Source organism: Pyrus communis, chromosome 16 (assembly GCF_041283825.1).
Source record: "Pyrus communis isolate YQ-2024b chromosome 16, ASM4128382v1, whole genome shotgun sequence".
Taxonomy (NCBI): Eukaryota; Viridiplantae; Streptophyta; class Magnoliopsida; order Rosales; family Rosaceae; genus Pyrus; species Pyrus communis.
Genome location: NC_142580.1, coordinates 6,158,666 through 6,176,341, shown reverse-complemented (window position 1 = coordinate 6,176,341; position 17,676 = coordinate 6,158,666). Strand labels below are relative to the sequence as shown.

Here is a 17,676-nt window from a genome sequence, read left to right as displayed (position 1 = left end):
TTAAAAGAACACTAAAGGACGGAGCATGTACATTAAGCACAAAATGTTTGGGTCAACCAAGGGCTCGAAAAAATGCCTCACCAAAAAAATTAAAAAAAGATAATTTGATGATGCGCACTATTGTTGAAGAATAGAGTCATACATCATCCACTACTTAGTTGTGCTCCACTGAGCCATTGTTTAACTTTGCCCTGAGTGATACTACTAAATAGTAAACACGTGTAAGTATTGTGAATTTTTGTTGCACCCACTCACTTATTTTAGCTTTTTGTATGCAAATTCCTCTTTTCTATGTAGTTATCATTTTTATTAAAAAATATAAAAATCTTTGTAAACTCAATCATTTGATCCAAAGTTATTAATTTATTTTGTAATAGTATGAATAAAATACGACGTCTCAGAAATTATTATTTATTTTTGTTTCCCATTGTATCTACAGATTAGAATGAATGAAGTGGTACATTATCCTTTTTTAGTAGGATGATGTATTATATTATAGTTTTATTTAAGGAATAAAAAGAGAAGGATGGAATGGTTACGGTAACAATAATGCAACTATGACTTTTAGTTCCGTGGGAAAATAAAGTATAATATAAAACAAATATCAAGGGAAGTATGTTCACATCAACTTTGCACATGATCCAATCATTATTTGGTTATTAATTCTATAATATAGCTTCTTCTTTTTTTTTTCTTTAAAAGAAATCCACAGGTAGTAAAGCTATGACAGTTTACTCTTTTAAAAATCGGAAAGATCCATAGAAATATTTCAGTCTTCCTCTGAGCTAATATTGTGTAATTCAACAGTGCCAAACAATATAACTTGAAATCATGACTTATGCAAACATTATGTATTATTGTAATATGGTGAATTACAATTGCTCTTAAACGTTTGTGTTATAAGTTACGAATTTTATACGTCATGCAGCTGGCCGTACCAATTCATATACGACTTGTGCACGACAAGGTCTCCTTGTACCACAAGAACTGCTTGAATAAAGTATTGTGGATGCAATATACGACTTGTGCACGACAAGGTCTCCTTGTACCACAAGAACTGCTTGAATAAAGTATTGTAGATGCAAATTTCTTCTTCTTTATTCTTAGACAAAATTGTACCTACAAAATAAATAACACCTTAGGTCAAGGCCAAGAGCCTCACGTCACGCGCCCACGATGAATTTGCCCGGGGGGGGGTGGCTTTGGCCGAAGAACCTTCGATGTCAAAGTTAGAATTTTGAGGGAAAATATTTAGAGAATTTAGCAAGAGAAGTGGAATTGAGTTAGAGAATGAGGTGGTTTATATAGGACTGTGGCCGGCCACCTTGGGAGGAGATGGACCGGCCACTTGGATGGTTTTGTGGGTGAAGTTCTTGACTTGTGTTTAATTAGCAAATTAATTGAATAATTAACCAATTAATTAGCTAATTAATATAATAAAAAAGGAATGATTTAGGGGTTACCTTGTGGAGAAAATATGATGAGGGATGGATGAAATAGGTTATAAATAAATACCTATTTGGGCACTTTTGACTTGGTTGAGGGATGATTGTCCACTGCTCGCGCGTAGGAATTCCGGTGTTACCCTAGAATCTACATGTCACCTCTATATTCTTCTTGATTATTTTTTGCTCCACAAATACTATTTGTTAAAGTGTTTAAATATATATTGAAATTTCCAAATAGAGTAAGAGAAATTTTTGTTAACCATTATTAAGTGATGATAAAATGAGTTTAAATTAAAAAAAATTTCGATGTAAAAATATTAAATCACTAATTTAACGACAATCAATATTGTAATGTTACTTACCGCTATTTTAGGATGGTGACTGGTGAGAAAAATATAGCGAATGGCAAGTAAGGCACTCCATGATGCACCGTCTTTTGTTTAATTTGTACCAATTTGTTCTTTTATTTATTTGTTGCCATGAAGGACTTCGCACCAAGTTCATGAATCCTTATTCATTGTGTTCATGGCGTGTGTGAAAGAATATCTTGGCATGTGATGTGCAGGAGACTTGGTTATGTTAACTGCAGAATGAAACAGCACTAATTAATCATGGAGTATTGACCGTCAAACTCGGAGAAGCCCTGGTCTTAAGGGTGTTTGCCTACAGCTACTACTAACTAAATCATGCACCGTAAGCACATAAACGAAGACCCAATTATATCATTATTTATAATAATTTATTTATTTTTTGATATATTATTCAACGATATATGTACATTAAGGGATTAAAAAATAATCGATATCGAACACGTCATTCACGAGAATCGATATTAAAATCACTCATTTATAAGTAAAAAAAATTACCACAAAACATTAGTATTAAGCAGGGCTGATGTACATTGGGACAAAGGTCGTCCTAGGACCATCCGAAGCTTGTAAATATACATGTGAAGGTTTTCCAATGACCCTTCAAATGTTTGGTACAAGTACCTTTTGTGTCTACCAAGTGTTTGATGTTAATGTCTGCTAGACATATCTCGACAGATGGTGTCAACAACATTCGACATATTCTCTTGATATCACTCATCAGATTACTTCGGCATATGCTGATATCTGTTAATGTTGCGCAACATGGTTCGGCTAACCATAACAAGCCCACTAAAAGTTCAACGAAATACCTTAGTGAATAAACAAAAAAATTTTGCGCACTTCGTACGCTGTGATATTAAGTAACTATTTACATGTTGAATCATACAAATATGAGTGGTAGGGAATTTCAAACCCCACCAATTACGTAACCATGGCCATGCATGGGTCAAGATTCACGGGCTGCATTCGTTTAAACAGCGAAATAAAAGTCACGGACTGCAAAAAATACAAACGCTATTGGACTACCCACAAAACATACAAAATTATTGGACTACCCCGCAATGTGGAGGAAACACATTAATTAAGCATTTAATTAACTCATTAATAATGTTTGTTTAAGAGACGTACATATTGCTAATCGAATATCCGATTGGGAGGTGACTCTGTACACATTTTTACGTACAGTGGGGAACGACGTCGATCATTCTCTATCGGATGCCTCCTCCAATTATTCGGTTGAAATCGGAGGACAAAGAAAGAAGGAGGAGGATTCTCTCCCCTCCTAATCTCTCTTCCCTTCCTTCTCCTCCTACTTGAATGGTTACAATTAAGTCATGTCAACATCTTATATTAATTTTTTTATAGAGACAATATGATAAAAAACAAACTGTAAGAGAAGGGAAGGGAATGAGATGAAAGAATCCTACTCCAAAAAACAAAGCTTTAGGTACCGTTTGGTACGTGGGACGGGACGGAACAGAGTGGGACAAGGCGTTCCGTCCCACGTTTGGTGCTCTTAAAACGGGTGGAACGAGCTGTTCCACGGGACGAGTTTTGGGTGAATTTTCATTCCACCTCAACCCCCTGGAACGACTCGTTCCACATCCGTGGAACACAAAATTATAACCTCTCCGTCTCCTTCTTCTTCCTCCTTGTTTCCATCCGAGGGCATCTTTGCTCCCGCTCCGTTCCGTTCCGTCCTGTCCCGTCCCGTCCCATCCCATTCCGTTCCGTCCCGTCCCGTCTGCATACCAAACGATACCTTAATTTCCTCCCCCACACTTGTTCTTTCCCTGCAGCTTTGTGCAGATCACATGCTCGTTCATACGTAGACCCAGTTTTAGTAGTTTGCATGCCTTATTTATGGGGTATGCGATTCTTCTGAGACGTGTACGTACGTACGTACGTACGTTGAAGGATCAATCTAGTTTTGTAACTAGCTAGACTGTCGGTGACGAAAATGGATCACATCTTTTATAAATTTATGGTACAAAAGTGCTCGCGATTTGTCAATGCACAAAAAACTATATCTGCATATATTTTTTTACAGACAAACTGACCAGTTTTTTAGATTAATTTTACAAATCATGTAATGTATCACAAATAGAAAATCAATACGTTAATCAATATTTAAGTAATATATAATTCAATCATTAACAGCCATGTCATATGATTTACACATATAAAAGTAGCCTCCCTATAGCATTACTCTTTCTGCAAACAATGATGCATATATGAAATTATGAATGTATCCAACTTTGCTTTTTTTAAATTCTGTTTTGTATTGTATTCTTATCAGCCAAAAGGAGTCTAGACTGATCATTAGTCAGGTGGAATTAATTTGGGGATGTGAAAAGTTCTGAAAGATGGAGCAAATAACCTAAATTAATCTCAATAGATCAGAAAGTACTTTTGAAAGAGACTATTGCCAAAGATGAACCCTACATAACTTTAAGGGGGGCTGCAGTTTGTGAACTTCAAAGGTAGTTAACCTACAGCAATGTCACTACCCTTATGTGATGTTATAATTCTACTCAAATTATAACTGTTTTTTATTTTATTTTTATGAATCAACATTATTGCTTATTCAAACTGTAACACGTTACAAGCGTTCTAGGCACTCACAAAAAAAAGTTTTCTAATAATGGGCCTAACCTTTAAGACTTTTGTACGATTATATGTGTATATATGCTAATCATTTGAGCTTAGCTGCTTGATCAAATGAGCTTTTCCTACAAAGCTATAAGCACCAATTTTTAAACACCTATTACGGTAGTACCTACAAGCCATATATAAGCACAAATTAGCGTTTGCCGTCGAGGCAATTAAGGGTGAAATATTTTCTGAGATGGCCGCAATTTAGCTCGCACATTTAGGTAAGCAAGATATCCACTCTGTTCTCTGGGCCAAATAATTGGTAAGCACGATCCAAGATACTTTAATCATGATATTTGTAGTGATTTGCCAGATGGCAATATGATATCCCTGACACGTGTTGAGTGGATGAGGAGCATGTGGCCTAACAGTTGTAGTCACCACACTCGTCACTTTCATTCACACACTGCAATAAGTATTTCTGGATGGATGGAGATGGACTCATACAAATTGCAAGAATGGGATTTGCCCTTCTTTCCAAACTATCCGCATTCAACATTGTCTAGGATTGTATAAGTTGAAATTCTAAGTGCATTTTTTATCACCACTCTAAATTGGTACTGGACCCGAACACGAAGATTGTCAATAACTATATAATTTAATCTATCTACTGTAAAAGTTTCAAAATTTAAACTCATACAACGACATCAATACGACTTAAGGGCGGTGAACAAAAATATTTTGTTTATCATTGTTGGGTTCAGATTTGATCAAACACTGTCGGAATCCAGTTGAGGAGAATGATCTCCAACCCTACATTATTTTCAACGAGTACTCCATCTTCTTCCCCATCTGCTGTCCGTACTGCGAAGATCAACAAGTTAATTTATCGGCCTGCACCCTGCATGCATGGAGCTCACTTCCTCTTTTTTTTCCCCTTCAGTTTTAACCCTTTTCTGTCTCATACGTGGTAGTGGGACGGCAAGAAAATAATTAAAAGTATAAAATATAATCATCCAATACTGACATATGAGGATCTATCATATTTGTTTTCTTACCTCCTTCGTGAGATATACAGTAATTCGAAGGCTAGCTCTCCAACGGAGGAAGGGAAAAAGAATAATGTCATAGGACTTGTATGGATCTCACCACCTCATATGATACAGACATATGAGGATCTATCATATATGTTGACTTTTTTTCATAAAAGGTTTGAGTGCAGTTAGGAGTATATCCATTGAATTTAAATTGTCAAATTTTCGATGTGAGATTACATTCTTCAAAACTTACAGCTTTCAAATTTAATCGCTTTTTACTTGAGTTGTATGTTGCCAGTATGTCATTAGCCTTTTATTTCAAGGTTTCAACCCGCATGCAATGCAACTTCAGGCCAATATCCAAAATGGGAAAGAAAACTTATTTCTACATTGGCGGGTGTAGTTCGGTACGTGATCAACTGCCGGCATTAATGGGCCTCAGAATTGAATATCAGAGGGTTCAGATTTGAACCCCATGGGACCCACGTCCGGAAAGTTTTAGGGAACAAAGCTCACATGGGAGGACGTGGCTACCCCCACAGAAACACGCCACGTCATGACATGGACGGGTAGTACGGACCACCGATGTGGCCTCAAAGGCTCAAAAAGGCCCGACTCATTCTCATTCACATAATGAGTTTTTGCTCATCCTAAATTCAACACACAATAATTAGACCACTAATATTAGGATTTATTTGTGATTTCACGGCTTGTTTGCGAGTGAAAGATATTTTATTCGAGATGTATGTATGGTAAATTTGATATCTAATTATAACTTGCACATTGTATTGTTATTGTTCAATTCAAACTTTCATGCTTATAACTATCCTATCGACTCAATAAATTAAGTAAAGAAGGGTGAGGTCATTGCCAAATTGCCACATGCAACAACGCACAAAAGTCAATCGGGTATTTATATTTCTTTATCTAATTAACTTTTCCCACTATTAGAAAGAGAAGAACTAGATTCAAACTTTACACAAGCCATACACCATCAGATTCCTCCATGTGCCCGTCACACCACTTCTAGTCTTTGCACTGCAAACATAACATGTCAAACTTGTCGAATGAACTCGTGGCTCAACAAGTCTCTGTGCACTTAAAGTTCTGTGTTTGATTTTATATTATTCGAACATTGCCTTCAGCGGGACGATGGAATGGCCATAACAAGATGCAACAGAAGCAAGCTGTTCCGTGAAATATGATGGAGAAAGAAGGGAAGTTTGTCTACAAAATTTACCACATCATGCCGACACAAGTTTCATTGAGGAAAGTGTCGGTGTATAGTTCATTAAGAAAATAATGCATAACTTGTTTTCCTTCCTCTTATGTTTTTATCTGATATGACACTTTTTTTCGTTTTTTTTTTCAAAATTCAATGTTATTGCTTCAAATTTTTTTATGAGAAACTTTTTTATTGCACATTTTGTTAAGGTAAGGTTCTACTATAAAATCAAATGACAATACAAAGAGTAACACAACTTTTTATAAGCTCTTGCATGGTTTTTGATTTGGTTCTTCACCGATGTGGGACTTTGTCCTTCTTTTCATGCGTATGTAACTTGTTAGCATTCTGGTACAATTACAAAGTTATTAGCAGGTATTAAGTTGGATTAACAACTGAACATAAAATCGTTACCCAAAAACAAAAACATTGTGGATTAGATTAATAAAAATCAGCAATTTTGCTTGCATAAATTCTTGTAAGATAGATTACTTAACGGCCCAACTAGTGTAATGGGACCCTTTGGATCAGAAATCATGCATGGATGGCCCCACATACCATTATATTGTATAATATTGAGGCTCTTAAACCCTTTCGTCCCCTATATATAATTTCACCTTCCCTCAACTTCCTCACAAGTATTCTCTGCCTACTCTCTTCTCTCTCTGCTTTTGTTCCAAGCAGAGAAGTAAAGAAATTATGGCAATGCCACTCTTTTTTTTGCTCCTCTCCCTTCTCCTAATCCCAACCACCATTTCCTCCTCCCCTGTCAAAGATCCTGAACTGGTGATGCAAGAAGTACACGAGTATGATACTCCAACCTTGTAGAGCTATAGTAACGGAAATGACTTACTTCTGTTTTCTCATTATGCGCTCATGCTTTGTCTTTTAATTCTTATTTGATTTATTTGATTCAACGGTTTGGATAAAAGAGAAATATGCATGGGAGAAAAGAAGTGCGGAAATTATTTTTCTCACTGTTATTTACTTAGTCTTGCTAACAAACTATTGATAATGTGAATATCATTGTCACCAACATGTTATACATTTTCAACGATGTCTGCACAGAGGCTTTCTGATTAATTACTCGAGTGAAAGCAGGTAATTACTATCAATGTGTACTTATTTTTGGGTATTTTCTCTTTTTACAGGAGCATCAATGCCTCAAGGAGAAGTTTGGGTTATCTTTCATGTGGCACCGGAAACCCCATTGACGACTGCTGGAGGTGTGACCCCAACTGGGAGAAAAACCGCCAACGGCTAGCTGACTGCGCAATTGGATTCGGAAAGCACGCCATTGGCGGCAGGGACGGTAAAATCTACGTGGTGACGGACTCAGGCGACCATCCGGTAAACCCTAAACCCGGAACCCTCCGATACGGCGTGATCCAAAACGAACCACTCTGGATCATCTTCCAGCGTGACATGACGATCAAGCTGAAAGAAGAGCTGATGATGAACTCCTTCAAGACAATCGACGGCAGAGGAAGTAGCGTCCACATAGCAGGTGGGCCCTGCATTACCATACAGTACGTGACGAACATTATTATCCACGGATTAAACATTCACGACTGTACGCAAGGCGGGAACGCCTACGTTAGGGACTCGCCGGAGCACTTTGGGTGGCGGACGCTTTCCGACGGCGACGGGGTCTCCATTTTTGGTGGTAGTCATGTTTGGGTGGATCATAACTCACTTTCCAACTGCCGTGACGGGCTCATTGATGCTATCCATGGATCAACCTCCATCACCATTTCAAACAATTACATGACTCACCATAACAAGGTCATGCTCTTGGGGCACAGTGATTCCTACACTCAGGACAAGAATATGCAGGTCACCATTGCATTCAACCACTTTGGAGAAGGGCTTATTCAGAGGATGCCAAGGTAATTATTCATTCTAATCATTTGATATACCTAGACAAAATTATTTTCCGATACTAAAATACGGCTACATGGTATAATCAGTCTACATGTTAAAAGATTAACAAAAAACAAAGTTGATATTTCTTACTTATAAAGAAGAGTTGAATATATACGCGACTGTATTCCAGTATCAAAATATCATTACGGGTAAACTTGGGTTTTGAAGTGGAAAGGTGAATTAACAAGGGGGTTTTTTTTTTTTTTTTTGGTTGTTGAATTATGCAGATGTAGACATGGGAATTTTCATGTGGTGAACAATGACTACACCCATTGGGAAATGTATGCAATTGGTGGGAGTGCTTCTCCAACCATTAACAGCCAAGGCAACAGATTTCTGGCACCAAATGATAGATTCAACAAAGAGGTGAGCGCCCCAATTCTGCAAAGGATAACTTCAATTAATTAATTACTACACTACATTAACTTTTTCTCAGTAAAATTCTTCTCGAAATCAACATTTTATAAGGCATTAAAATTGAATCATTACTTTTAGGTTACCAAGCATGAGGACGCACCACAGACAGAGTGGAGCAAATGGAACTGGAGGTCCTCAGGGGATTTGCTGCTAAACGGTGCGTTCTTCACAGCATCCGGTGCCGGAGCATCCTCTAGTTACTCCAAGGCATCGAGTCTGAGTGCGAGACCGTCGTCGCTCGTGAGTTCGCTCACTACAGGAGCTGGTTCGCTCAGGTGCAAGAAGGGCTCGCGTTGCTGACTATCGCAGTGAAGGAAGGATAAAATGGGAAAAATAAGACCAACTGTAATTACAACAGCTAGAGTTTCATTTTTCTTGTATAATACAACCAGTGTTTCGCTTTTAAACCTTTGGTAATTTCAACCTTGGCTTTTCACCTTTGAGAATTATGTGCAACTCTTTCTGAAGATGTCTTGATCGTGAAAGAAACAAGGCCAAAGTGTTGATATAATTGAATATTAAAAAATGAAAGCAGAATTTCATACATACTTTCTGTCTCTTTATTTTCTCTTTAATTTCTCACTTTTTCTCGAGTTTTTTTAGTGTTACGGACTGTGTACAATCATGAGTTTTATTTATTTTACTCACATAATGGGAGAGATGGACAATTAGTTGTTAAAACTAAGCAGATATTCTTCTTGCATTGACGTCCTAGTTTGAAAAAATATTCGCATGTCAAGAGTATCTCACTACTGTATTATTAGCATGAGACGTCATTGTTACGCTATAATGCGGTGGACGTTGCTCTTCCAAATTTGGACCATCACTCACATGGGGTTGGTGCAGTGGTTACAGATGAGTTGAGCTAAATTTGTGAGCGAATAAATGCTCTCACTGGACTGAATTTATGGGGCCATCTTCTTCTTCCGCAGACCAAAAGTGGATGATTTTCAAGAGGATATGTTTTTTGATAAATTTGCAGAACATCCAGGCCTTGATTAGATCACGTTGCCTCCATCTATTTCAACAGTCCAAGACAACCCAAGTGCTCACAATTATTTTTTCTGCCCCAAGTTTGCCATAACTGTTGCCACCAAACCTCTTAAATAATCAATCTTATCACTGTGCCCTCCACAATTGACAAACTATATGGAAATGGGACATTGCAGCTCTTTCATTCCCCACAACTTTAATTCCATAGTTTAATTCTGATTTTAGAGGCCTAGTATACTTCATTGCATAATATACATTCCGTTTTAAGTGGTATACATCGACTCATTAAAGTCCTTTGCATTCTTAATCGTACATCCAGCCGTTAAATGCAGTAAAACTCCGTAAGCGTTACTAATTATGATGTTGGATGCAGATAATAAATCTTAGCAGCCACTCATGGGAAGTTGGATCCTTCTTAATATTATATAGAGTTAAAAATATTGTTATGAATACAAAATCTCAAGTCCCAAGTTTTCACATATGAAATGATTTTCATCATCAGACAGTGAGAGCAACATGCACATTGGGAAGACTGACAAATCATGAGCAGGATGGCACCTTTTCTATCTACTGACATTGAGGTAGATCTACAAAAATAGATAATACGAGAGCATTTTTCAGTTTTTTACAGTCATGGATTGTACTATAAGTTTCGGAATTACTCAATGACCACGGTCACTGGCTAGAATTAGATAACTCACTAGAATGTAAGTAAAAAGCGAGGGTCAAGTTCCAAAAATCTTCTAAGCGGAAGGAATTAATATATTGGTCGTGAAGGAAACTTATCCGTTGTTATTCCCACAAATAGATGAATTAGTACAGGTCGATGCCAATTTCTTCCAATTCTTCCTCAAACTTGGCCTACCTCACACCAATGAAACAAAGGGAAAGAAGACGTTCCGTGGCCAGAACTTAAAACTCTCCTCAAGGGGCACAGATGAAACCCATATAGTCACGGTTCGACGATAATTCAAACGCTTAACAAAAACAACAATGCTAATAGACAGAGGAGTGATGACACTACAATCAGTGAAAAAAGCCACACAAAATTCTACAAACAAGTTTCCATAAGCGAACCATATGTTGTAAACAAGTCACTCAAAATTCTGAAACAGGCCAACAAAATTACACAAAATCATCCCCAGGTAAAACAGACTAGTAATCAGAGGGGGAAATAACATCATCGATTTTTAGTATCATCTTCACGACTTGCGTTGCCAGTAAGATTTGCTGCTGCTTCCCGATCAATGTCTCGAAGACATTCTGCTTCCGCATATCATTTGTGCCAACGTCGTTGCAGTCTATTCCATAGTAGGGAATGTTCTCCTGCATTAACAATTCAAATTGATGATCAAAATTCAGAATCACAACCATACATAAGAGAGAGAGAGAGAGAGAGAGAGTCACGAATAAGTTGGCTATCATGCTTCATTTACCTTAATTTGCTCAGCTTTCACTGCAGATAGCGTTTCGATGGGTTGAAGGCCACTATTCTCTGCAAGCGCCATAGGAACAGCATCCAAAGCATCTGCAAACGCTCTAATGGCATACTGTGGAGGAAAGGAAGATTTGATTATAACAATATGCTTAATACATTTATATAAATGCAAGGAAATGAGGGGGGAGACTATCTTCATACTTGCTCAACTCCTGGGTATCGGTCTGCTGCTGCCTCTACGGCAACGGAGCAAGATATCTCTGCTGAGCCACCACCGTACACAATAGAATTGTTGCGGATGAGATTCCTAGCAACACAGAGGGCATCGTGGATGCTGCGCTTAGTCTCCTCTATCATCATTTTGTTACCTAATGAGCCGAAAAAAAACACCAAAACATCTTATAAGAACTTCACATTAGAGTTGAAGAATAACCATAACACTGGGAAAGATAACAAAAAGCAAGACTAAGATTGCAAAATCTGCTAACCATGCATACAATTCATTTCATATGTGGTGCTATCTAATCTTATTGACGTCTTTTTCACTTAGTTGACATGCTGAATCAAGTTGGAGGTAACAGGAAATAGACAAGTAAAGAAATCTACCTCCACGGATAAATATGGTCACAGCCCTTGAATTTGCACAGTGTTCGATGTACAGCATTCGATCTTTTGTTGTGCCGAATGATTTTTCGCGAACTATACCAGCCTAATGAGTTAAAAACAACACTTCAAATTAGGGTTTATATATGTTTACAAGAAAGGAAAGTATATGCATAATGTATTAACTAAAATCAAAATACTGAACTCAAAAATAAAAATAAAAAAATGTTGGAAATAATGAACACTTGTTATGTGAAATTGCTTGCAATTAAGAATTAAATAACAAACAATATTCTTACAGAGATCTACCTTTCCTAATTTCTCGGGTGTCAATTCTTGGAACCTGGGCACAATTCTTCCTCCTACAAACACATACATATATCAGTTTTTAGTGGAGAAAGATGACAAAATAGTATAAATCCATAGCATGCTAAAAATATCCACCAAACTTCCAAGTGCTAAATAGTCTTCAAAATAAGGCATACCTGTAGCTATTGCAATTAGTTCCAACTCTACACCACCAACCCATCTGACAGCAGGCAAGTTCCTGTGCATCAATAGGTGATTTGCTTCATCATCAAACCCCCATTGACAGATGACCAAGGTAGCACCAACATCCTGCATCCAATGATTATCCATAAGTATCCAACGATTATCCAAAATAATCATTGTAGCCATGAATTTCATAACTTTTTGTTAATAGCATAACATTATAGAACTAAGGGATGCAATCTGACCTTGCATTTTTGGACCATGTCGTCAAAGTACTTCTGTTCTTGCATACGTAGCGTCTGAAACTTTTCCACTGTGTCAATATCAACCTTATGTTTTGTCTTTGGCTTTGGTGGCTCAAAGGGGCAAGTCAAGATAGCAATTTTTGCATTTTCAATATACTTTGGCATTTGTGGATGGCTCATATCCTTGTCAATAAGAATACCATATACCAGCTCAGTGTCTTCCAACTTACCCCCAACTTTCCCCTCTACTTTTATCAAATCTAGGTTCACATCTTTCCTCTCTAAATCGGCAACAGCCAAAACTGCCTTCACAGCAATCTCAGCAAGGGCACGCTTGCACCGATTCACACTACAGCATGAACAAGAAATTTTTTAATTCAAGTCAATAATAGAAAGACAATAAAGGACACTTTGACAGAACAATCTATTAAAAATTAGCAAATGGGGAAGGGGTGCAATAACAGCACACTATTACAACAAACCATGAAACTTATCTAACTCGTCAAAAAGAAAGCATGATTTTTACTCAGAGTACACAATTATCCATGCATTATGATGACAAAAACCATCATACAGCAAAGTGGTGAAGTAAACTTACTATCATAAGTATGACTGAACTGCAGCAACACATATAAGTGAAAAGAAAATCTAAAAGGTTCACTCACATCTTGGACGATAAAGTGGTCATGCAAGTTCCAACCAGAGGCTCTATATTATCCAGACCAAATTCAAATTTGTGTGATATATGCTGCAAATGGTCGACCGCTATTCTGGATGCCAATTCGTATCCCTCTGCAACACGTATGGGGTGGATACCGCGCTCCAACAGTCGCTCAGCATGCTCTAGAAGTGCACCAGCCAACACAACGACTCCAGTTGTCCCATCACCAATTTCATAGTCCTGACTCTGGGATAGTTCAACCATCAGCTTCGCGATCTGATTGTCGACATCCATCTGCTCCAGAATCGTTGCACCATCATTTGCTGAAAAAGATAAACAAATGGTAAGGCAATGCTAAGCAAATATTAAAACTAAAACCGCAATTGACCTCAAAGCCTATATTCCAGTTAAGTGGGTGCTTCAACCCAAATAGCCATCTCCAACATCCCAACACTACAGGGCAGGTACAGGCACGAAAATGTAAAAACTAACCAGCCGACTACTGTTATCAATACAACAATCAGAGTAAAACCCACACTAACCCAGTGCTCAGAATAGCATAAGAAATTCAAGCCTAACAATTTTTCAGTGAAAATATCATAACGACCTAAGAAAATGAAGGGGAAATGAACCCAAATCACAATGAAAAGACAAAGACAAACACATAGATCCACACAGTAATTACAAAAATCAACCAGAAACTCGAATCGAGCAGAAAAAAAAAGCTTCATATTCTGTGCGAGTAAGAGTTCTAGAGAGAGAGGTACATACTGACAGTGATTTCACCATCGGGGCTCTGGAGCATCTTGTCCATGCCCTTGGGTCCGAGGGAGGTCCGGAGGATGCGAGCGACTGCCTTGCCGGCGGAAATGTTGGCCTTCTGAGCATCGAGGCCGCGCAATCGAGACTTCTGCTCCTGCTCCCTCAGTATTATGAAGGGCCGCCCGTACTCGTCGAATGCCAGCGCCATTGCTGCACCAATCGAACCGCGATGCTTCTCGATTCACCTGTTCCCCTCACTCTCACTTCTCTTCTTCCCTCTTCGGACTAGCTCTAGGCCCTTCTCTGTTTAAAGCATCTGCTATTAGGGTTTGGGGTTTGAGATTTTGACCGCCTGAAGTGGGAACCCTTCTGGATGTCATATTACTTATGGGCTTTATATGCGCCATATGGGCTTCGACCCGGATTGGTTTGTTTGGCCCGACTCTTTTCCTGTTAAGACTGTTATATTTGAGAGATTTTAAGTATCAACACAATGACTAAAATGGTATTTAACCCTAAATTTATTAGTTATGTTAATTTGGCATGCTTAAAAGATTAAAGGGGCTCATAAATAAATTAAAATTGGAAAAAGGCAAATCAAAAGAATGTCCTGTAGAAATTATTGGATGGTACAATACAACTACGTGTCACTAACAGCTAGTAGTATTCACCAACATGTGCATGACACGTGGCAGAGTAATTTTTTTTAATAATTACTCTGTCACGTGTCATGCACTTGTTGATTGGTATTACTAATTCTCAGTGTCACGTGGTGGCATGGTACCATCTAATAAGTTGGAAGCCTTTCTAAATTAATCTTTACTTGGAAAATAAATATAGATGCAAACTCAAAGACCAAGGTAAGGAATTCACAAAGATTTTCCAACAAAAAAATAACGGTACCAACTGAAATTAGCTCATAACAAACTGCGCGCCACGGTGCCACCGATGGCTTTCCTAGCTCTATGCCGCAACGCCCTCCACGCCCACCAATCTCCGTCCACCCCAACATTCCTATATAAACCCGCTTCTCACCCAAACCCACCACCACCCACCGCCAATTTCCATTAGCCTGCAGTGTTTCTCAAACCCACCAACCCAAACCAACTGCGCGCATACTTAGTACTTACCCCTCCTTTTAATCATACAAAATGGCACGCCAACAAGTTGTTGTTCTTGCTCTTGTTCTGTTGGCCACCGTGGGGTTGGCTTTCGCTGCTGACGCCCCCAGCCCCGCCACCGCCACCAAACCCGGCCTCCCAACCTTCACTGGTGTGCCCTCGGCGGGACCAGTCCCAGACAATAACGATGTGGGAACCGTTGGTGGCTCCGGTGATGGTGCTTCCAAGGCTCCTTCTCCCGGTGGTGCTACCGACAGCGTTGCCGCAGGCTCTGTTGGTGGACCTGTCTCTGCCTCAGCTTTTGGCTCCATTGCCAGCGGTAATGCCGAGGGTCCTAAACCTAGCGCTGCCACCGTTGCACAGCTCTCGGCCGGAGTAGCTGTTGCCGCTGGCGTCGCCGCCTCCTTATTGTTCTAACCCCGTGCATGCAGCATGCTTAGTATCTAATTCCCATGCAAACGCTTGTGCTCGATATTATTATGAATAACGTTAGGCTCACGAAATGATTGATCGTATTAGTACTTTTTCGACACCTTTGGCGAGCGTAGCGAATGCTCGTACATACGTACATGCCATGAAGATAGCTTGAAACATGTTAGACTAGGCACCAAAATTTCTTCTTCCTGTTAATGTAATTGAACTAATATTTAGACGTTACAAATTAGAACGTTATTCTTTTGTGTTGTAATTCCGCTTGCAATACTATAAAAAAAATTGCAGTTTTGCAGCATCTGAAATCTGAACTTTGTCCAATTAATATTTCGATTTTCTTCACATTACATTTTTTATTATACACGATATATATACACTAAAGGGTGAATGAATAAATTTGTCCAGACTTTACTTGCCCACTAGACCGTAATAATAAACCCTCGTTATTTTAGTTCGAAAATTTTGAACAAACAACTGCCAAGAACTAGAGCTCGACCGAAATATACCCAAGAAGACTAATCTATCTGAATTGCAAGAAGACATGCATTACAGTTGCATGTAAGTTCTTCTCCAACAAAGACAACCTATTGGGATTTGGGGTGTATAATTTGTTACAGCAATTCAACTAGGAAATAAAGTGCCTTCATGCAGAATGAAGGCACTTATAATCGAATCTGATTCCTTCGAATCCATATCTTGCCCTTCGGATATTCGGATTCGTTGGAAAATGGCAGTTGGGAGGCCCTTCCTACCTTGACGAAAGTCAAACGCTTAGGGGAGTCCTTTCAAGACTATCGCAAGTCTTGGATCCCAAAATTAGCCAACATGGTGGCAAACACGTTGGCGTCAGTGAGAAATCCGGTGATGTGCGATGTAACATGGGTCACTCTGCCTCCATCTTTGTTGGTACATGTTCTTAACAATAATGGTTTACCTTGTCCTCCTTAATTGTTGTATAGGCAGTGTAGGGGGCGACACCTTAGCATTGTTGCAGTGTCGTTCTTCTTATACCTCCCTACACTGCTCAGCTTAAATTTGTGCCTAGTTATTTGCTTGCCTCGCTGTGGGCTTTCCTTGTATGTTTTGGCATCTTTGCCCCAGTAATGGATTTCCCAGTTTCCAAAAGAAAAAAAATGGCACTGCCAAGGTCTGGTTTTAAACTGCACTGCCTAAATAATATTCAAACCAGCTGCTAAAAAATCCACAAGATTCGTAATAGAAAATCCCAGAAAGAACAAAACAACGATAGGCATCGAAGCAGTTGATCGGGAGAGAAACAAACTAACAAAGCATGCAAACCAAAACTCCGTCTACCGCTGTCACACGCTCGTATGTGCTATGATCAAATAGAAGCAAAAACCATTCGCAGATTCAAATAAACATTGCCAAGCAGTTTTAAAATGGCAGAGATTGCAGAGACATGAAAGACCATCTGTGAATTGACAGTTGCAGCTAAGAACTATGACGCAACATAAAAACCCGACATGAATGGCCTCTGCTTGTGAAATTATTCCATCAACTGTGAATCGCGCCTAGCGTTTCAATACTCCAAATTGAATAGCCAACTACGAAGCTTAAAACGAAAATTACAATGGCAGAGCTCAAACAGCAGCAGGGCTACAGAGTACGTGCAGAATTACAGTATGCTAACGGAATCAAGATACAGCAAAGAATGTAGTACCGGCAGGAAGACATGTAAATCAAACCGCCTCCGATGAATGCCTTCTTCAAGAATGATGCAGCTTCTCATACACTAAACATGACCATACACCAAATTTCTAAAAAACATTGTTGAGAAACACTACAACTTGTCTAAACAACCATTTCAGACAACCTCTCTAAATGATACATTGTTGAGAAATCAACAACACGAAATCTCTGAAGAGAAGTACAAAACTACGTCCAAAAAA

General features: G+C 38.7%; 3 protein-coding genes across 3 annotated transcripts; 2 read left to right on the top strand and 1 right to left on the bottom strand.

The window, feature by feature from the left end:
* Positions 1-7,307: 7,307 nt before the first annotated feature.
* LOC137731770 (putative pectate lyase 5) lies at positions 7,308-9,565 on the top strand. The gene is made up of 4 exons (XM_068470978.2): positions 7,308-7,482; positions 7,828-8,565; positions 8,830-8,968; positions 9,098-9,565. The coding sequence occupies exons 1-4, from the start codon at positions 7,376-7,378 to the stop codon at positions 9,317-9,319; spliced, it is 1,206 nt and encodes a 401-aa protein (XP_068327079.2). The 5' UTR covers positions 7,308-7,375; the 3' UTR covers positions 9,320-9,565.
* Positions 9,566-10,990: 1,425 nt separating this feature from the next.
* Positions 10,991-14,580, bottom strand: LOC137731493 (T-complex protein 1 subunit epsilon). Its single transcript, XM_068470613.2, has 9 exons — positions 14,223-14,580; positions 13,456-13,774; positions 12,791-13,139; positions 12,539-12,671; positions 12,363-12,415; positions 12,057-12,159; positions 11,652-11,818; positions 11,449-11,562; positions 10,991-11,338 (listed from the first exon to the last, which is right to left on the bottom strand). Exons 1-9 carry the CDS (start codon positions 14,419-14,421, stop codon positions 11,168-11,170), a joined length of 1,608 nt encoding a protein of 535 aa, XP_068326714.2. The 5' UTR covers positions 14,422-14,580; the 3' UTR covers positions 10,991-11,167.
* A 537-nt stretch (positions 14,581-15,117) lies between these two features.
* On the top strand, positions 15,118-16,071 carry LOC137731429 (uncharacterized). Its single transcript, XM_068470537.2, has one exon. It carries the CDS (start codon positions 15,365-15,367, stop codon positions 15,749-15,751), a length of 387 nt encoding a protein of 128 aa, XP_068326638.2. The 5' UTR covers positions 15,118-15,364; the 3' UTR covers positions 15,752-16,071.
* The last annotated feature ends 1,605 nt before the right edge of the window (positions 16,072-17,676 follow it).